The sequence below is a fragment of the Chlorocebus sabaeus genome, chromosome 8 (assembly GCF_047675955.1).
Source record: "Chlorocebus sabaeus isolate Y175 chromosome 8, mChlSab1.0.hap1, whole genome shotgun sequence".
NCBI classification, from domain to species: domain Eukaryota; kingdom Metazoa; phylum Chordata; class Mammalia; order Primates; family Cercopithecidae; genus Chlorocebus; species Chlorocebus sabaeus.
In genome coordinates, this window is record NC_132911.1 from 103,980,213 (window position 1) to 104,002,048 (window position 21,836).

Here is a 21,836-nt window from a genome sequence, read left to right on the forward strand (position 1 = left end):
GGCACCTTGGTCATTGGAAGTCTTCTGTGAAGTGAAGGTAGTCACATGGTTGTGACTCTGCTCATAGAGTTAATATTACCTAAACAATAAACTGAACTAAATTTAAGGCAGTGGTACAGGTGACAGATCCTGATACCCACGGATCTATTGTCTAGTGTTGAAATATGTTTACTTGATTTTAATTTTATATTTTAAATAACATTTACTGTTTTAAAAAAACCGGTTACCTATTATAGAAAACTTAAGAAAAAACTAGCACAGCACAAAGATGATCATTAAAATCAATCACAATCCTAACACCTAGGCAGAGTGAAATTGGTTATTTTTTCAGAGAAGTGAAGCAGATTAAGTTTAACAGCATTTCTAGAATAACTTCAATGATACGCCAGAAGGGCTCCCACAAGTGCAGCTGAGTATCTGTATGATGTGGGGAGTGGTCTGAGTGGCAGATGACTCAGAGTTCCTTCATTTGCAGTGGTTCTGTGTGTACTGCGTTAGGCAGAGTGTAGGCTCTTGAGGACTCACAGAGAAGTTTGCCAAGTGCCTCTCATGACCCAGGTGTTGATCTAGGACTAGGAATATAGCGGTGCTCAGGACAGGCAATGCCCTTGCATTCACGAAGCTCACCTTAGAACTGACCTGTGGGCACATCACTCCTCATGTTTCTGTTTCTTCACCCACATAATGAACATATTAATATTTATCTGATGGGTTTGTTGTGAGATTAGATGGGGAAGTCTACAGTGATTAGCACATAGCAGATACTCTGTCAATGTTTCCTCATTGCTGAATCATTATAGACAGGAATACACAGCAGATTTCTAAGACTATTGGAAAAAAAACAAGTTAAAGAAAGCAGCCCTTGCTCATGCTTTCCTGGAAAGTTAACTACTTGATATATTAACTGCTTATAGCATGAGCTGAAAGAATAAATCCACAATCTTTAATGTGGACAGTATGGTGCAGATGCTAGTTAGTAGGTTATATAGAAAGGAGGCTCTTCATAGGATCTCTGCATGGAGGACTTCTTTGCAGCTTCTGTTGATTTTGTTAAAACCAAGAGTACTATAGTTTTCATTCATAAATACAGATGGTCCTTAACTTACAGTGGTTCAATTTACAATTTTTTCACTTTACCATGGTGTGAAAGGGACACACAACCACAAGGTTTCAGTCTTTAAGCACTGGTGATTCTTTAACCAAAGACTCTGTGCTGCCTTTTGACTTAACATATTTTCAGTTTACCATGGGATTATTGGGACATAACCATATTGTAAATTGAGGATTATATGTACAGTTTTTTTATTGTTTTACTTCAGAATATAATGAAGTATGTTAAATGCTGAAGTAGCTTTAAACACTTCAAACAAAACCAAAAAACACAACCATGAGATACATCTTTAGTGATATTGGAAACACTTCATAGACTAAAACATGCAAGATGAAAATTCATGACTTAGAAGAAATCATTGTATGTTTAGTTCCTTGATTCCCTTTTGGTCTGTTTTTGAAGCCCTTTTGCAGCAAGTGAATCATAATAAACTAGTAAGTTTTAGAGTGCCGATTTTCAAAATGTGATGCAACTTTTATGGTTCTGTACTTTATTATTAAATACATAGATGCAAATAAGAATTTTCTTTTTAATCTGTCAACGACAAGAATCTGTCGAAACCCTGCTCTGTGCCTTGTGCCATGCTGCTCTGTTAGGGGACTGGGGATGCCAGGGCATGCTGCCAGGGAGCTCCCGCCTCAGTGGGAGAGAGTAAATGCAGAGTGCTTTGCTATTGGTTTAAAAGAAAGGAACACAAATGTGATTGCTCTCTTACTCTGGATTTGCCTTTCTGGCATGTTGCCTGGTTCCCAAGACGAAGTCTCGGATGTGTACATATTTGGGAGTTCAGTACGCAGTATCTATTCACTGAAGTATAAACGAAAGACTATTTTTCAAAACAAATGGTATATAATATTTTTGTCTTCTTTAGGGCTCTGGAACTTCATCCATTCTCAATGAAACCTCTTCTGCGGCGGGCAATGGCCTATGAAACTCTAGAGCAGTATGGGAAAGCTTATGTGGATTATAAAACAGTGTTGCAGATAGACTGTGGACTCCAGCTTGCAAATGACAGTGTTAACAGGTAATTAATCTGAGGCAGCTACCTAAAATCTAGTTGTTTTGTACTGTTTTTCCCTTCCCCTCCTTCAAGAACATGTCAGAGTATAGCTGTGTTCTCAGTTACTTTTATCACTTCAATGATTGCCGCCTTTTACTCCATTGCATCAAATGGTTCTCTTCCTTAACTTAATTTCTGACTCTCTCTTAATACATTCTGAGTTGTTCTATAATGCCTTTGTATTTGTTTTCTGATCTATTTGTTACTGCTCGATCTATATATATATTTTTTGGTCTTAGTAACGCAGGATATAACTCATATGTGCTGCTTAAATATATGTGGTGATAAGAAGGTATTTACATTGATATCATAAAATCAGTACTAGTAGCTGGGTACGGTGGCTGATGCCTGTAATCCTAGCACTCTGGGAGGCCAAGGCGGGCAGATCACTTGAGGTCAGGAGTTTGAGACCAGCCTGGCCAACATGGCGAAACCTCATCTCAACTAAAAATACAAAAATTAGCTGGGTGTGGTGGCAGGCGCCTGTAATCCCAGCTTGAACCCAGGAGGCAGGAGAATTGCTTGAACCCAGGCTGTGGAGACTGCAGTAAGCTGAGATCACACCACTGCACTCCAGCCTGGACAACAGAGCAAGATTCCATCTCAAAAAAAAAATTAAAATTAAATAAGTAAATCAATCAGTACTAGCTGTAGAATAAGATCCAAAAATGTGGTGAAAACTGCTGTGTTGAATCCTCTCCTCCCACAGGATTTGCAGGTGTTCATTGGCACCATATCTGACAGTGGAAACATATCTGTTGTTTCTCCTGAGGAAAACAGCAATCTTCATGAGCCTGCCAGATATTTCTGTCATATGCCCTTGTAAATAGACACTTATCTAGGATGAGTAGTAATTTATAATGGTGAAATAGCAAATAATTTGGATTTAATTTATATTATGACCTATTTACCCCCAGCATGAGAATAGGAAGGTAAAAACTTCCAGACTTCATCAATTGCTTTCCGGTGAAATTTGAAAAATTACTAGTTGGATAACATTTCTAGTTATGTATGATATTTTCTGATCCCATTGGCTTAAAGTATAACTTCTGAAATATTTATATGTTACACTGTACCCTGTGCTGGACCACGGCCTGCTCCCCTCAAAAAAGAAAAAAGGGGAAAAAATGGCATGATCTCCGTCTTTAAGCACACTAGAATATAGCTGGGTAGAAACAGTGTACAGCAGTTCATCCCCAGGCTGGGGGAAGGGATCACAGAACGACCACGCCACCTGTGTCTGTATGGGCTGAACTTGTGGAGAGAGCACTTGAGGGGGCTTTGAAGGATGCTGAGAGAACGTGAAGAGACCTTAAACAAAATTGTCGAAAATGAGAATGGTAATTCAAGTTAAGTTTTAAAATCAGACCGTACCTTCCCATGTGGTCCCAGCCCTGCTGGAAAGATACATAGGCAGAGCTGACAACCGCTCTCTTGGTAGTCACAGGGAACCTGTCTGATCCCAGCCTGCCTAGAAGAAAGGGACATACATCCATTATCTGTGATGGGGTGAGATGAGACTGAACCTCTGGCACCCACAGTCTCCTTGACCTTGAGCCTCCTTGGCCTTGATCAGGCAGTCTCACCTGGCCCTGCACAGCCATCCCACAGGGCGCCATCTGCTGCCTCCTTTTATGTGCCTGCAGGCCCTTTCTCCTTTTCGTCTTTGAATTCCTTCTCATCTATCAGGAGAGGACTTGCCTCCTCTAGGAAACTACTTTCCCTGATCTACTGTCTCCCTACCCCATAGGTGCGCCTTAGGTTCCCTTTCTCAGTGCCCCCATAACACTGGGCCCTCTTTTATTACCCAGCTTCCATATTGTTTTTAAGTTTGCTGTCTCTCTGTGTAAAATTCTTTTCCTGTGGCTCTAGCAGGTGTTCCCTGAGGTCAGAAATTGTGTTTTTTCATCTTTGTTGCTGCACTGCCCCTATGTCTGCGTCCGGTAGACATCCTCAATAAAAATGAGTGTGTTTTCAAACAGAGAAGACAGGGTTCACTCCTTTGCTTTGGGGCATTGCTTGTTGCTTTTAATTCACCCCATCCTCGGCTTGGTAGTTTTCAAGGTAGAGCTGGAGAAAGTAAGATCTTCTCACAGTGTTAGAAGTTATCGTGAAATGGAAAATGGGGAGACACCGGAAGTATCTGGCAGAGAGGAGGGCCTGATGAAAAGGTATATTAAGAAGTCTAATTAATAGTAGGCTGAATGGTTGAAGGGAGAAATGGGTCTGAGAGACCATAATTACTGACATTTCTGACCTTTTTGCATTATGGTTTTTCTAAAAAATTGGGTAGAATTCATGTACATAAAATTAACTAAGGTGTACCATGCAGTGGCATTTTGTACACTCACCATCTTGGGCAGTCATCACTTCTTTCTAGTTCCAAAACATTTCCACCACCCCAAAAGGAAGCCCTGTACCCAGTAAGCAGCCACACCCCATTTTCCTTTCCCCCAGCCCCTGGCAACCACAATCTGTGTTCTGTCTCTATGGGTTTATCTGTTCTGATGTTTCATCTAAATGGAATCATATATGGCCTTTTGTGTCGGGCTTCTTTCACTTAGCATGTCTTCAGGGTTCATCCACAGCATAGCATGGATCAGTACTTCATTGCTTTTTATGGCTAATATTCCATTATATGCATGTATATATCATATCACATCTTGTTTATCCATTCACTGGTTGATGAACATTTGGGTCATTTCCACCTTTTGGCTATTGTGAACAGTGCTGCTGTGAACATTGATGGACACATTTTTGTTTGCATACTTTCAGTTCCTTTTCGTATATGCCTAGGAGTAGAATTGCTGGGTAATACTATGTTTAACTTTTTGAAGACTGTATTATATTTGTTATATGTACTTAAGAAGGTTCATTTAAAGTAATTGACTTTTAAGACTCTTTTTTTAATTGAATGGTTCTTGTTGATATTTTGTTGATGAGGAGGCTTTGGTTTTGCCATGTATATTTTTATATACAATATCTATTTAAAATTTTTCACTATTTCTTATTTGTGAATCCCATATTTATGCTTGCTTTTCCATCTATTCCAGTTCATTATGGAAAATTAAGCAGCAGCAGCTTTTTTTGTTTTTAAATTTAAACATCTGTATTTATTTTGTTTCTGTCTTCCATTAACCATATTCCTCTCTTCCTCTCCAGGAATCTTATATGTTAAATTTCCCTGCATATACTTATTTATTCCCCGGCAACACATCATCTCTTTTCAGCTGCTTCTTCCTTCCTCTCTGCTGGTAATACAAGTTTTGCTTGAAAATTCTTTTTTCTCAAACTTCTTTTTCTTCTGCAATTCTGGGTGGTTACACATTAATTTAAACAATTTTTTTATCTTAAAGCATAAGATTCAATTATTATAACCAAAGATCACTATGGAAATTTAAGTTTAAGAAACTACAGGGAAAGTATGTGCATTACATTTGTCTACATATAAATATAAAAGTTTTTCACACAAAAAGTATGTGCGACTAGATTTAACTAACTTGACTTTATTCTACTAATTGCCAGTAAACCAGTTCAGTCTTATGAAGTAGTTCTTTTTAACCAGATGTGTTCAAAAGACATAATTTTTAATTTTTTAAAAAATCTAATTATGACATTCTGTATGTTTAAAATAATGAATAAGTGATCACTGAGGATATTAATCTAAATTTTATGATGGCCATCAGTAAATCCCATTAATAAAAAAGCCCTTGTAGTAGAATCTAGTATCTTATTTTTTCATCTTTATTCATATGAAAAGAGAATAAATGGGGCTGGGTGCCGTGGCTCATGCCTGTAATCTCAGCATTTTGGTAGGCTGAGATCACCTGAGGTCAGGAGTTTGAGACCAGACTGGCCAACATGGCAAAACCCCGTCTCTACTAAAAATACAAAAATTAACTGGGCCTGGTGGCGCATGCCTGTAATCCCAGCTACTTGGGGGGCTGAGGTAGGAGAATTGCCTGAACCCGGGAGGCAGAGGTTGCAGTGAACCGAGATTGTATCACTGCACTCCAGCCTGGGCGACAGAGTGAGACTCCATCTCAAAAACAAAACAAACAAACAAAAGAATAAACTGGTAATTATAAAAATGAAAAAAATACAGAGCAAGAAAGAGTATCTTAACCACATGTAAATGTTTTGAGAAAAAGCATTATTCACATGACAGCGAGCCCTTACCAGTGTTGGCAGCCAGTCTTGTACACCTGTTGTCAACCACAGTAGTTGATAATGTGGTTATCATAATATACAGTTTGGGCATAGAAATTCTAAAATACTTCTGATCATTCTCAAGAGTAATACATTATCAATTTAGTAATGATTTTAAATATTACAGGAGACATTTCTTCTAGGCCTCCTAAATTTTAGTTTTATTAACATATTTAACTTTCTCAAAAAACAAAATTTTATTATGTATACATTAAATTTTTTAACAAATTAAAAATGTCTTAATTTTTTGTTTTGATTAAAAAATAGTCTAAGTTGCATCATTTATGATAACTTGTAAAAATATTTTTGAAAACATTTTAGTTTATGTGGACAGAAAATGCTCAGGATTGCATGTTTTCTACAAGGAAGTACACATTTGCATAGCACTTGTAAATTTTACTCTTCATCTGACCTTCAGTAATATAAAAAGCAAACTAAATGATCAACAGAGAAAATTCATTTTCTCTTTAGGCTATCAAGAATTTTAATGGAGCTAGATGGACCAAACTGGCGGGAGAAGCTGTCACCTATTCCTGCTGTGCCTGCTTCTGTGCCACTGCAAGCTTGGCATCCGGCAACAGAGATGATCTCAAAACAAGCAGGAGACTCCAGCAGTCATCACCAGCAGGACATCACAGGTGGGGGACGCCTACACTCATTTCTTCTCAAGGTTACCTTGAGCTGTGTGTGTACTTTCATAGTAAAGCAGAGAGATAAGAGCATTAATTCTAGAATCAGACCTAGGTTTAAGTGAAGTCCCTGTTCTCCCTCTTTGGCTGGTCTCAAACTCCTGACCTCAAATGATCTGCCTGCCTTGGCCTCCCAAAGTGCTGGAATTATGTTCTCCCTCTTTAAAACTACATGGTCTTAAGAAGTTGCTATATACCTCCTGTGTCCTACTAGTATACATGTAAAAGCGTTTTTTGTTTTGTTGTGTTTTGAGACAGGGTCTTGCTCTGTCACCCAGGGTGGAGTCCGGTGGCGCAATCATGGTTCACTGCAGTGTCGACCTCCCAAGCTCAAGCAATACTCCTGCCTCAGCCTACTGAGTAGCTGGAACCACAGGTGCATACCACTGTGCCCGGCTAATTTTTAAATTTTTTGTAGAGACGGAGTCTCCCTATGTTGCCCAGGCTGGTCTCAAACTCCAGGGCTAAAATGATTCTCCTGGCTCAGCCTCCCAAAGTGCTGGGATTATAGGCATGAGCCACCATGCGTGGTTTGAGGCAGGGGAATGTATTAATAAATGTCTCACAAGGAGGTTCTCAGAAATAAATGGAGATGTCTATATAAAATACTATATTCTGACTGTGTAAACCTGTAGTAACCTCTTAAACATTGTTAACATAACTAATAAGAAAAAGAAGGCCAGGTGCAGTTGGTCATTCCTGTAATCCCAGCACTTTGGGAGGCAGGTGGATCACTTGAGCCCAGGAGTTCAAGACCAGCCGGGGCAACATGGCAAAACCCTATCTTTATAAAAAATATAAGAATTAGCCAACCGTGGTGGTGTATGCATATAGTCCCAGCTACTTGGGAGGCTGAGGTGGGAGGATCCCCTGAGCCCAGGAAGGTTGAGGCTGCAGTGAGCTGTGATGGTGTTCACTGCACTCCAGCCTGGGTGACAGAATGAGATGCTGTCTCAAAAAAAAAAAAAAAGTTAAATAACATGTAGCTCTACAGTAGACCCTATATGTGATGAGGCTAAAGAGTAAGACTGATATGTTTAAAATAATAAAATAAAGCCCCACAACATAAATATAGTCATGTGCTCATAATGGTATTTCAGTCAACAGTGGAGCACATCTATGACAGTGATCCCATAAGATTATAATACTGTAACTTTACTGTGTTTTTACTGTACTATACCCTTACCATACCTTTTCTGTGTTCAGATACACAAACACCATTGTGTTACAGTTGCCCACCGTATTCAGTACAGTAACATGCTGTTACAGGTTTGTAGCCTAGGAGCATCAGCTTGCACCATACAGCCTGGATGTGTAGTAGGATATACCATCTAGGTTTGTGTAGCCACATTCTATGATGTTTGCACAACAGCAAAATTGCCTAACAACAAATTTTGCAGAACGTATCCATTGTTGAGTGATGAATGACTGTGTAATGCAGGTACTTCCTTCTGCCTTTATCGCAGTTGTTAAAAAATTTGTATTCCTTAGTGCCTACATTATTACTTTAAGCATAGTAAGTAAGCATTTAATAAATGTGACTTCACCCTTGCTTTCTGCTTTAAAGTCAGCTAAGGCCCCATTTCTCCCACAAAGCTTAGAAACTCCATTTGTGTCCCCAGGCTGTGCTTCATTTTATAGATGCCCTGAGGTTCCTGAGCCATGATGTCTAGATAGCTAGTGTTGGACCCTCATTTTCTTTACTGCCAAGAAAGAGCAGACAGGGGACGTCTGCCAAGTAGATGATCTAGCAGTCCCAGGAAAATCATGGAGATCTGTAGTTTTCTAGAGCCCGTTATTAATAGGGCCTGACACAAAACATTTGCTCAGTAAATAAGAGCTACTTCTTACTAACAAAATGCATCTATAGCTGTGAGCTAGCACACCATAGCACAGGTATGATCAACTGTGTTTGAATTTTTCTGTCCATATTTGTTTACTGATTGATAGTGAGAATAGATACCAAAGGTTTAAAGACACTGGAGGATAAAAGCTTGAGAAAAATTTTTCAGCAAGATCTTCCCTAATATTCTATTTCAGGGTTTCTATACCAGGATTGGCAAAGTACTATTTGACCCTATTATGTCAGAATTTTTTTTTTTTTTTTTTTTTTTTTGAGACAGGATCTTGCTCTGTTGCCCAGGCTGCGGTGCAGTGGTGCAATTTTGGCTCACTGCAGCCCCAACCTCCTGGGTTCAGGCAGTCTTCCCACCTCAGCCTCCTGAGTCGCTGGGACTACAGGTGTGTGCAACCATGTCTGGCTAATTTTGTATTTTTTATAGAGACAGGATCTCATTATGTTGCCCAGGCTGGTCTCGAATTCCTGGGCTCAAGCAATCCTTCTGCCTCAACCTCTGAAAGTGCTGGGGTAACAGATGTGAGTAGCCTAGACTGTGTGAGATCTTTTGAAACATGAAACATAGGCAGAAATATTCTGTGATTTGAAATAAAAGATAAAAAGTAAACTAGTATTTTATACAATTTGTGCAGAGGGACAAATAAGATTATTGTTTACATTCTGAGTTTACATTATAAATTTAGGGAGCTGGGCTTGGTGGCTCTTGGCAGTAATCCCAGTAGTTTGGGAGGCCATGGCAGGAGGATCACTTGAGGCCAAGAGTTCAAGACCAGCCTGTGAAACAAAGCAAGACCCCCATTTCTCCCAAAAAAAAAAAAAAAAAAATTGGCTGGGTGCGGTGGCTCATGCCTGTAATCCCAGCACTTTGGGAGGCTGAGGCAGGCAGATTGCCGGAGCTCAGGAGTTTGAGACCAGCCTAGGCAACATGGCAAAACCCTGTCTCTACTAAAAATACAAACATTAGCTGGACATGGTGGCACGTGCCTGTAGTCCCAGCTACTTGGGAGGCTGAGGTGAGAGGATAGCTTGAGTCCAGGAGGCAGAGGTTGCGGTGAGCTGAGATTGCACCACTGCACTCTAGCCTGGGCGACAGGACCAGACCCTATCTCAAAAAAATAATAAAAAAATAATAAATTTATCTATCAGAAGATTAGATTGTAAAATCCAAAAGTTTAATTTATGGATTTTTATTATATATCAGATTATTCCATAGGATAAACTTATTACCTAGGATTAAAACTTCAAATTTTAATATTTTGTGTATGTTTGAAACTTGGTTGTAAGTAATAGAAAATCTGTTGACTTAAAGTGTAAGGGACGGTCTTGGCTCATGTCACTGAAAGGGCCCAGACAGGCTGTAAATCAGGCTCAGCTCATCGAGGCTTAGGCTGTAGCAGGAAAACAATAGAACTGTAGCAGTTTTAGACTTTACATCTGCACATATCAATGTCCAAAGAGAGAGGGAAACCATTGCTTTTGATGGCATTAAGAATGAGGAAGTAGCCCGGGCGCGGTGGCTCACGACTGTAATGCCAGCATTTTGGGAGGCCAAGGCGGGAGGATCACTGAGGTCAGGAGATTGAGACCATCCTGGCTAACACGGTGAAACCCTGTCTCTACTAAAAATACAAAAATTAGCCGGGCGTGGTGGTGGGCACCTGTAGTCCCAGCTACTCGGGAGGCTGAGGCAGGAGAATGGCGTGAACCCAGGAGGTGGAGCTTGCAGTGAGCCAAGATTGCGCCACCGCACTCCAGCCTGGGCGACAGAGTGAGACTCCATCTCAAAAAAAAAAAAAAAAAAAAAAAAAAGAAAAACACCAAAAGAATGAGGAAGTACATTTTCTCACAGCCCAGACTTTTTAATCTGTTATTCTATTCACCTGAATTGGGCCATGTGCCCATCCCTGAGCCAATCTCTTTGATGAGGAAACGCCCCATGCACTGACTGGCTTAAAACCTGGGGTTTTGATCAGTGAGGTCAGCCTTCCCTGAACACGTGGTTTGAATAGGAGAGGGGTGATAGCTGAATGAATATTGAGGTCCTGGAAACAGATTCTGAGCAGGGTGTCAGCGATGTTCACGGCAAGTTAATAGGGATAGTCTATAATTCTGGTAATGAGCAGTTCGGACTCTGATTGCAGATAACAGAAAGCCCAACTTATAATGCCTCAAGTAAGCAAAAAACTGTTTATGGGCACTTACTATGGACAAGTCCACAGGTGGAGTGGTTGCAGGGATGGCTGGATTCAGGACTCAGAGATTCCAGTTCTCCATCTTGGCCTCTTACTTGCTCTGATGGCCCCATTCTCACACCATCCCTTTTTATCACAAGATGGCAAAATAGCTCCTCTTTTGAGCCTTAAATTCCACAGGAAAGAACAAGAATTATTTTACAAGAATCTTTCAAAACATTTTATCAGCTCTTATAGACCCATCCCTGAACAATTGGATTACTATGGCCATAGGACTGATGTGCTGATTAATAAAATGATTATCCCAAAGGTTAGGGCTGGAGTGAGGTTTGCTTCACTTAAACCAAAGGAGCAGAGAATGAAAGAGATATGATTTCCCAAGGAAATGTGGGGTGCCAGATAGATGTTCACTTCAGGCTTTAAGAGGAGTGTTCACTATTCACAAAATAGTTGCCAAACAGAACACTGTGGATATTTGTATCCCATTTCATTGACTGGTTCTGTCATATCCAAGCTTAACCAGAGGTCTGAAGTGCTCCTGTACCACTGTAAAAGTGCTGTGTGAGGCAGCATAGATGGAGATGACAGAAAACACTGAGGGTTGCTAGTTCACATGTGCAGCCTTACTGGAGACTCTGCCTCTTGTCATATAGTCACCTGAGCCCTGTTAGCATTGTTTGCTCAATTCTCTCCATCTCTAAGGTGGTTCTGGCCTCTGTCACTGTCTTTAGAAACCTAGTAGAGAAAAGATGGCATGTCAAGATAGATAACATGACGAAATTATTACTTGTGTCTTTTTTTTTTTTTTTCTTTTTTTTTTTTTTTTGAAATGGGGTTTTGCTCTTGTTGCCCAGGCTAGAGTGCAATGGCATGATCTTGGCTCACCGCAACCTCCGCCTCCCAGGTTCAAGCGCTTCTCCTGCCTCAGCCTCCTGAGTAGCTGGGATTACAGGCATGCGCCACTACGCTGGCTAATTTTATATTTTTAGTTAAGATGGGGCTTCTCCATGTTGGTCAGGGTGGTCTTGAACTCCTGACCTCAGGTGATCTGCCCGCCTCGGCCTCCCAAAGTGCTGAGATTACAGGCGTGAGCCACCGCACACAGCATTTGTATCTTATTTTCTAATTAGAAAATAATAGTATCAAAATTCTGTAATTACTTTTACTTAGAGCCTATTTGTCATTTTAATTTGTCTACAAAGTTTTGTTCCATTTAGATTTTTGCTCTGCATGCTGTGTGGTCAAGTTAATTTGCAATAGAGGATTTACTTACAGCTCTACTTAAGGTTTCATAGAGGTCCTTGTACAAATACTTCCTCTTTTTTGTTTTTTTGTTCTATAGATGAAAAAACATTTAAAGCCCTTAAGGAAGAAGGAAATCAATGTGTAAATGACAAAAACTATAAAGACGCCCTCAGGAAATACAGCGAATGCTTAAAGATTAACAATAAGGAATGTGCCATATATACAAACAGGCAAGTTCTTTGTAACTTTATATATTTCTTATGTTAATAGTTTTGATTAAAAATATTTTAAGTAACTTATTAACACAAATAATTGCCACAGTTTTTGTGATGGTTCTAGGAATTTCTATAGCAAGCTGTCTTAACCAAGGGTTTCTGAAAGAAATGAGACTGCGGGAGTTCTACAGAGACTGGAAGCCTAAGGTGTGGGCGGGATGGGAGGTCTTACATAGTATGTGCCACCAGGTTCCCAAAAGCGACCGTGGCTGCTTTGGCTTGTGCAACTCTGATTCAGCATTTCCTGGCTTGCCGGCCTCATTGCAGCTAGCTGGGCCTGGGCATTGTCCAGTGTGGGAGGAGCAGGAATCAATGACCTTTCAAAATAGTGTCTTACGGAGAACGCCCTTTTCCTTCTGAAGTGCCGCGGGAAGGCACCAGCGTCATTGATAGTGTGCAGCAGGAATGGGCAGACTGTTGCTCAGGTACCATCTTTACCACGTGGTAAAAGATACCTATATAGAATATGGTGATAGAATATTGGACAAAAGATGTCACTAAATCCAAAAGATGTCACTAAATCCAACAGATGTTTTTCTGCCCTTCTCCTGTTCAGCCTCTGTAGGATTGGGCATTATTGGCCACTCGGTTTTCTGTGAAGACTCCTCCTCCTCTTGGCTGCAGAGAAGGAGGCAGGCAGCTCATTGCCTGGTTCTCTTCCTCTCCCTCTCCTTCTGTAGGCTTTTCTTTCCCTAGAATTCTCATAGTTCTGAGGGTCTAGATCCTTTTTCCTTTCTACATACTCTCGAGGCCGTTGCATCCTCTCCCCAGGTCCACTTACTGCCTTACAATGATGTCTCCCAAATCTCTGTCTTCTGAGCTCCAGACCGAAGCGCTCCCCATCTCTTCTGCACTCAGGGCTGGATATCATCCCCGACCTCCCTCTTCCAGTCAGCAAGCTCAGATGCTCCTACCTTCTAAATCCCAAATCCATCTTCAGCGTGACCCTGTCTCCTTGCCACCACTCTCCTGTCATTCCCTTGCTCTGGGCCACTTTCCTCTCCTAAATGTCCACAGCACCGTCTTGGTGTCCTTGCACAGCTTTGTTCCATCATCTCATTCTCCAAGCTGTAGCCAGAGGGACTGTCTCAAACATGGCAAATGTGTCAGCCCCTATTAAAAACCCTTCATCGGACTTCCATTAAGCTCAGTTTATAAAGCTCAGCCTCCTTGCCATGACTTCCAGTGCCTTTCGTGATCTGGCCTGCCTGCTCATCCAGCCTCATCCCTGCATTCCAGCCATATGGAACTCTTCTTAATTCTTCAAGAACACCATATTCTCTCCCACCATAGGCCTGTGTACTCGATGTGTCCTTGGCCTCCACTCCCCGCTACCTCTGTTTGAACTCTTTCAACCCAGTGCGTTTACATTGGATAATTCTTAACTTCATACTCTAGATTTTGACTTAAATGTCACTTATTCCAGAAGTCTTGCCTGCCTGCTCTGTGCCTTGTCTCAGCCCCGCTGAATCTGATGTAGTTCTCAGCCGTGTGCTCCCAGAGTACTTTGCACAGATTTTATTGTGTTCACTTGTTTTCATGGTCTGTCTCTTCCACTTGATTGCATCCTCCTTGAGGGCTGTGACTGTATTTTGTTTGCAGTTGTATCCCCAGTGCCATATAATTGAATCAAATGTTAAGTTTCAGTGGAAACCGCAGTGGTATAGAAACAGACATATTGAGCTATTTTCTGATTTTTCTTAGCTATCTAAACTTATAGATATCCAATCTTTACCTTTCATAATACTGAGTTCCGTTGCATTATGCCAGAGCTCTCTGTTACTTGAAGCTGTGCCAGTTTGAAGAGGCAAAGCAGGACTGTGATCAGGCACTTCAGCTAGATGATGGGAACGTGAAAGCCTGCTATAGACGAGCTCTGGCTCATAAAGGACTGAAGGTGAGAAAATCTTCATTTTAATGCATAAACTTCAGTTCTGAACAAATCAAGTGGTTTTCAAAGGATAAATCTCCGGATCTTGCGATGGGATTGAGATTATTCTTGGATTTAATCCTATAACTGTACTAACTAGTTCTAAAACCTGGATAGAGGCCTCAGATTTCACCCCTAACCATAATGCGAAACTAGATTGCTTCTAAGATTCCTTCCAGCTCCAAAATGATGATTTATTCTCTAGTTTTCTGAGGAATATTGTTAGTAGGTTCATTTTAAGACACAGGAAGGTTTGGTACTGTATTACCAAAAGCTAGTGGTAATGCTGCTGGTTCCTCCAGCAAGGATTGCTGTTGGAGGTTGGGTGGGGAAGGCATCAGAATGGAAGATGGGTGACCCAGCGGAAGTTGAGAGAGACACGTCAGTGACTTGAAAGCTTATAGTGATCTGGGCCTTAAACCAGCTGATGGTCAGTGTAAGTCTGTAGAATGCCATTCTTCTCTAAGAAAACCATACCATTAGTTTAGAAGAAAGTGGACATTGTGTAATTACACTTTTCTTCATGCAGATTCTTCTGCATGGAAATCCTAATGAATGAGTGTTCATATTTATAGAAAATAACATCACAAAGAAAAACCAGAGCATACTGGAAAATAGTATTTCCTGAAATAATTTTCTTAAAACTTAATTTTATTAAGGTGTAATACGATGAAGGTCATACATTGTAAGTATGCAGGTCATTGACTTTTGGGATGTGCATATCCTCTTGTAGCCAATATCCCAATCAAGATAAAGAACATTTTCTTCCGAAGGTGCTGTGTGCTAAAAATTAAAAATAACATTTTCATCTTTCTAGAAAGTTCTCTGTGCCCCTGTACAATAAATCTCCCTCCCTCCACCCCTACCCTCAGGCAGCCATTCATCTGATTTCTACCACTATAGATTAGTTTTGATTCTTTTGGACATTACCATAAATCATATAGAATGGACTCTGCTGTTTGGCTTCTTTCAGCATAACCTGATATTTGTTTATACTGTGTGGGTATCAGGAACTGATATCTTTTTATCACTGTGTTGTATGAATGTATCACAATTTGTGTATATATTCACCAGTTGATAACACTTAGGTTGTTTCCAGTTTGGGGCTGTTAGGAATAAAGCTGCTGTGACTCTTGTGCACATTTTTAATGGATGGACTTGTTTACAAACTGTAGAGCTGGAGGCCAGATACGACTAGGAGTGGGGATAGAGGGAGATGGTCAGATCCTGAGGGGCTTGGTAGGCCATGCTGAGGAGGCTGGACTTAATTCTGAAGGTGGCGGAGGCTCCAGAGCAGGGTAAATGGTGGTGTAATGAATCAGATTTGGGGACCTCATGGAAGGTTGATCACAGGGGCCCAGGATGAGGAGGAAGGCAAGTGAGAGATCACCAAGGTGAGAAGCAGGTACCTGAAGGAAAGTAATATCCAAGGAAAGGGAGAAGTATGTTAGCTGCTGTGGCTGCTATAACAAAGCACCACAGACTGGGTGGCCTGAACCACAGAAATCTATTCTGGAGGTGGGAAGTCTCAGCGTACGGTGTTAATAGGGGTGGTCTCTTCAGAGGCCTATGTCTCTGGCTTACAGGTGCTGTCCTCTCCCTGGGTCTCCATGTGGCCTTCCCTCTGTGTGTGTGTGTGCCCAAATCTTCTCTTTGTATAAAGACACAGTCATCTTGGACTAGGTGGGGCCTACTGATTTTAACTCGATTACCTCTTTAAAGGCCCTGTCTCCAAATATGGTTACATTTTGAGGTACTGGAGGTTAGAACTTCAACACAGGAATTTCTGTGGGGACATAGTTCAGCCCATAACAGAAGGGAAGGGGCCAATTCATGGGTTGATGGTAAAGTTGACAGGACATAGCAGTCAAATGTCTAGGGGAAGTGACGAAGGGGATGCCTCCCAGGTTCTGGCTGGGTGGCTGAGGGCAGTGGTGTGATAGTGGGGAGCATTCAGGAGCAGGGCAGCTTGGGAGTGGGGAGAGGATTGTTTTGACTGATTTAGTCTGAGATAGTTGTTTTAATTCCGTGCCCATCACTGAAAAGGGAACTATCTAGGTTCTGCAGGGAGAAGAGCAGTCATGTTGCATAGGATAGCAAATGAGGACCACCCAGGTGCACTGCATGGCCAGCTTTTCCAGATCATAGATCCACTCTGGCTGCAATGCAGTCATGCCTGCACGTCCTGCCAGGACCCCCGTGCTGCCCTGTGACCCCCGCCCCATGCCGACAGAGCCACACAGTGTCCATGTGACCCTAACACATGCCTCCCCGCTGGCCCTCTTTTTTTTGGTTAGCAACACACTCGTTAAAAAATTTCCTAGATGGTGTATGGCACCACAAATTAAAAGAGACTCCTTGAAATGTACTCACCTCTTTGAGCTTAGTAGATTTGGTAAATGAGGATCTGTATGGCTTATGAGTTTACAGATGGCCAAACTCTTAGAGCATGTTTACCTCTTAGTGGCTGCCTGACTTTCTGAACCTGGTGAGCGGACTAAAGGTCAGAAGCTGCACCCTAATGAAAGACTGGACTTTAATTTGTGTGGGTATCATCATTAATACTTCATTGGACTTTTCTATTTCCTTGGAATGAATTCTAGAAATTGTATTATGATGCACAAAAATAATCCCAAATTTGAGTAATCCTATCCCACCAGATTATGAGGCTGGTAGCTTACAGCTTGATTTGTTGTCCAGTAATTTGAGGTATGTGCCAGGTGAATTTAATTTCAGAATTCAAAAAAATGTTTGAGAGAGACAGGGTCTCACTATGTTGGCCAGGGCTGGTGTTAAACTCCTGGCCTCAAGCAATCCTCCCACTTTGGCCTCTCAAAATGCTAGGATTACAGATGTGAGTCACCATGCTTGGCCTAATTTCAGGATCTTCAAAGGCCACAACTGCTTATAGAATGTGTCAGAACTCACGCCCAGGCCTGTTTGCCCAGTGTGACTGCAATGAGGAAGTGGCACAGGGGCTCACGGTGGTAGGTGCCCTGCCTTTAGCTCCCAGCTCAATACTATGCTTTTCTCAGATCTTCTGTTTGTTTTCTGACTTTAGTAGTTATTTTTAATGGTGCTAGCTTTGAAAAATATGAGCTTTCTTTAATGTACAGCTATTCTTTGTAAGAAAAGATCACTGAACATTTTGCTGTTATTTACAATTTATTTCTCTTATTGAGTGCCAATTATGTGCTACGTGTTAGGAGTATAGAGGTGAATAAAGACATGGTGCCTACTTAGGGAATTTACACCCAATAGAGGATGCTGCAAGATCCACCCAAAAGAGGATGCTATAGAGGATGATACATACAATTGTTATGTATCAATACAAACATCAAAAAGAATATCATAAAATAACTATTACTTTTATGGTTTCAGCAAAACTATTAATGGTAAATATTATCACAAACATGTGATCATAATACATCCCTTTTTAAAGGCCTAATGAGGTTGTTAGCAACTTTTATTGCCTTTCTTGTCAAAGCCACATTTTCTGGTTTTTTGTTGTTATTGTTTGTTGTTTATTTTTGAGACCGAGTCTTGCTCTGTCACTCAGGCTGGAATGCAGTGGCGTGATCTTGGCTCACTGCAACCTCTACCTCCTGAGTTCAAGTGATTCTCCTGTCTCAGCCTCCCGAGTAGCTGGGACTACAGACATACACCACCACACCTGGCTAATTTTTGTATGTTTAGTAGAGACAAGGTTTAGCTGTGTTGGTCAGGCTGGTCTCGAATTCTTGGCCTCAGGTGATCCACCCACCTCAGCCTCCCAATGTGCTGGGACACACTTTCTGTTTGTATGAGCTCTGCTCTTCCCTCTACACTGCATGGCTGGGTTCTCTTCAGGTCTTGACTTCTCTGACACCTGTAACTGTAGAAAAAGGAGGCTCTCTTGTTAGTATCCATCTCAACCTTTAGTTTTCTTCATGGCATCAATGACAGTCTGTAATTATTTATTCATTTGTTAACATGTTTTTAATTGCTTCCCCTCATAGGACGTAAGCTTCCATAAATGCAAGGCCTAAGTCTGTCCTTCCTCATCTTGTCCGTGGTCCTCTTAGCTCCTGGCACATGGACATGCTCAGAGACCATCTGTGAGTGAATGAGCCTGGCCCCGTCTTAGCTGCCTCCTTGCCCAATTCTGTCTACGCCCTTGCTGCCATTCTATCCTCTCTTCATGCTTGTCTGCAGTGCTAACACTTGTCAATGTGCACTTTTTGTTTTCTTATGTCTCTTCCAACCAGTCAGGCTGCTCTTCAGGCAGAGACTTTCTGGATTCATAAAAATGATCCCATTGACTCCTAGGGTGTTGAGCTTCCATTTCCAAGGCTGTGGCTCACAGGTCTCTATTTCCAGTCCTTTCCCTTGAGCTCCACACTGTGTAATCATCCACTTTCTGGTCATTGCTGTCGTGATCATCCCATTCTTCATTTTTAAAATGGGAACAATAAAAGGTAATATTTATAGGGCCGTTGTGAGAGTAAAGTAATACTTGTAAAATGCTTAAAATGGTAAGAATTAGCTTTTATTACTTCCTCAGCTTGCCCTCCTGCTCCACTCCCTTGCCTTTCAGGTATGGCTCCCTGCCTAGAACACTTAGGATATACATACAGTGTCATTTTCCCCCCTAGTAGGTTGCAGTGCTGGTGTAGGACAGTGGTATCTGGAGATTTGTTATACTTTGTAAATAATTTACTTTTATAAATTAGAGCAGATTTAAGGTTATCCCTTTAAATATATCCCTCTTGCTCTGGTGTGTTGCTGTGGGGAAGGGGAAAGGCATGTGGGATTACAGCTAGGCCCCCAGGAATGTCATATAATCACTAGCTCAGCTTATCTGTGCTCAGCGTCTTGTGCATGCTGTTAGTGATGTGTCATGAATACTTAAAGAGGTTACACATCCTTGCAGTTCTTTGCCTCTTCACAGTTTGGTTTATTCAAAACATGGGTCTAGTCTGTAGTTCAGAACATAGCTTGTCACAACAGACTGACTTTGGGGCATCTGTCTCTGCTACTAGATTCAGTGGTCATGTCTTGTTAAATGCCCTTTCTTTCCCCTCAACTTCTTCAATGTATTGTGTGACTCATGGAAGATTAAATGTTGACTCTAGCCAATTTCAAAGAATAAACAACCTGGAAGGATTTTATGGAACAAAAGTATTATATTAACTACCATTTGCATAGTCCTTTATAGGTTTAAGCCACTTATTATTTATTCATTTATTTCTTGGTACAGCCTTGTGAAAATTTGAATAAGGCTTTTGTTCCCTTTATGTTAAAGATGAGAAGACTGAAGCCCAGAAAGGTTAAGTAGGATCTTGTTTAAGTTTCATTGCTACTAGGTGCTAATACAAGGATGAGTTCATTATTTCATTTATTCATTCAGCAAGCAACAAGTGCTTAATGTGTCAGGGACTGGGAAGGTTGTGGTGATACAGAATTTAACTTGCGTTTTCTAACTCCACATCCTGTGCTTTTTCTTCTATAGTAGATGTTCACTGTATTATGGGTTATAATATTTCAGCTGCATACTCACCCCTTAGGCTCACTTTATAAGAGTGGTATTAAAGTGGACCCTGCACACATACTGCACAACTCACTTCATCAACCCCACTCCCACTCAGGTTACTCTAGGCTCCTTCTATTTATGAAAGTTATTTTTTCTTGTCTTCCTACTTACAGAATTATCAGAAAAGCTTAATTGATCTCAATAAAGTTCTCCTACTAGACTCAAGTATTATTGAGGCAAAGATGGAACTGGAAGAGGTAACTAGACTCCTTAATCTTAAGGATAAGACAGCATCATTCAACAAAGAAAAGGAGAGAAGGAAAATTGAGATTCAAGAGGTATTTGTATTTGATTACCTTTTAAAGTACTCTTCTGGGGACCTTAGACTGGATTCTAAGGTCATATTCCTATGAGTTCTAAAACATTTTTAATTTTTTATTTTTATTCTGATGATCAGTGACAAAATTTTAACCAGCAACAAATCGTCTCCTTTGCAATGATAGCCATTGTATTTCCCAACGTGGGTCCATGGATGGTACTGGGAATCTCTGCGTTACTGCAGTTCTTCCTTTCTTTGGCCTCCATCTGTACTGCTCCCACTCCAAAGTACACTGGGAACCAACGGCCACTGACTTTGCTTCAGGGTAGACCTGGAGAATCCTGACGGGACTGATTTTGTTACAGGGGCCCTGAAAACCTCACCTCATAGATGTTTCCCAGATTGATTCAGACCTTTTTAGCACTCTGAAATATGACTGCCTCATCAGAGATCTCAAACTACCTCAGGATCAAACTGCCTTTGTGATTCAGATAACTAAATTAAAATGTTTTTCTCTAATATTAGGGAAGAATGTTAGGCTGTGAATCCCTGTACATTCATTGAATGCTAATACCCCATTTATAGTCTCACATTTCCACTAAGAGTAAGAGGCTAATATGTAAGAGAAGCTAGGAAGGTTTTTTTTTTCTCTTTAAGGAAGGAAGAAAAAACTGTTTTAGGATAATCGAGCAATGTAAGCTAATTTCTCTGTTAAAATTTATTGTGAAAAGGAGATAAAACTGATATGGGCATTTATACAACAACTGTATTTATGGGAAGGTCTAAAAATTAAATTTTGTCGTCATAGTTTCAATGTCAAATAATTTTTTTAAACTTTTATGAATTGGATCTTATACTCTAAAACTTCTCCTCCTAAAAAAAATTATTGCAAATGTTTCACTTGGAACTGGACTACAATACAGTCTACTTGTAGTTTTCAATTCTCATTCTGACAGACGTACTTAGGGTATGTGTGGTGACTGTGGTTCAGTGTCACAATGTGTTTTTTTTACCTCATGAAGGTGAATGAAGGCAATGAGGAGGAGCCTGGAAGACCCGCAGGGGAGGTCTCCACGGGATGCCTTGCTTCTGAGAAGGGAGACAAAAGCAGTGGGTCACCAGAAGACCCTGAGAAACTTCCGATAGCCAAGCCTAATAATGCCTATGAATTTGGTCAGATTATAAATGCTCTCAGTACCACAAAGGATAAAGAAGCCTGTGCACATCTTTTAGCCATCACTGCACCAAAAGATTTGCCGATGTTGTTAAGTAACAAACTTGAAGGGGATACATTCCTCCTCCTCATTCAGTCTCTGAAAAATAATCTTATTGAAAAAGATCCCTCACTGGTGTATCAGCATCTTTTATATCTGAGTAAAGCAGAAAGATTTAAGGTAAGTGGCTAAGTATTTTATTAATAGAGATTGGTCTTATTA

General features: G+C 40.9%; 1 protein-coding gene across 5 annotated transcripts in view; it reads left to right on the forward strand.

Moving 5' to 3' along the window:
* The window catches only part of SPAG1 (sperm associated antigen 1), a 95,367-nt gene that overhangs the window by 63,446 nt on the left and 10,085 nt on the right, over positions 1-21,836 (forward strand). For all 5 annotated transcript variants that reach the window (XM_008001218.3, XM_073018251.1, XM_073018253.1 and 2 more), the window contains 6 exons: positions 1,983-2,135; positions 6,852-7,018; positions 12,462-12,594; positions 14,410-14,536; positions 20,255-20,419; positions 21,423-21,794. In XM_008001218.3, the coding sequence (XP_007999409.3) occupies positions 1,983-2,135; positions 6,852-7,018; positions 12,462-12,594; positions 14,410-14,536; positions 20,255-20,419; positions 21,423-21,794 (1,117 nt within the window). The remainder of the gene's footprint in view (positions 1-1,982; positions 2,136-6,851; positions 7,019-12,461; positions 12,595-14,409; positions 14,537-20,254; positions 20,420-21,422; positions 21,795-21,836) is intronic.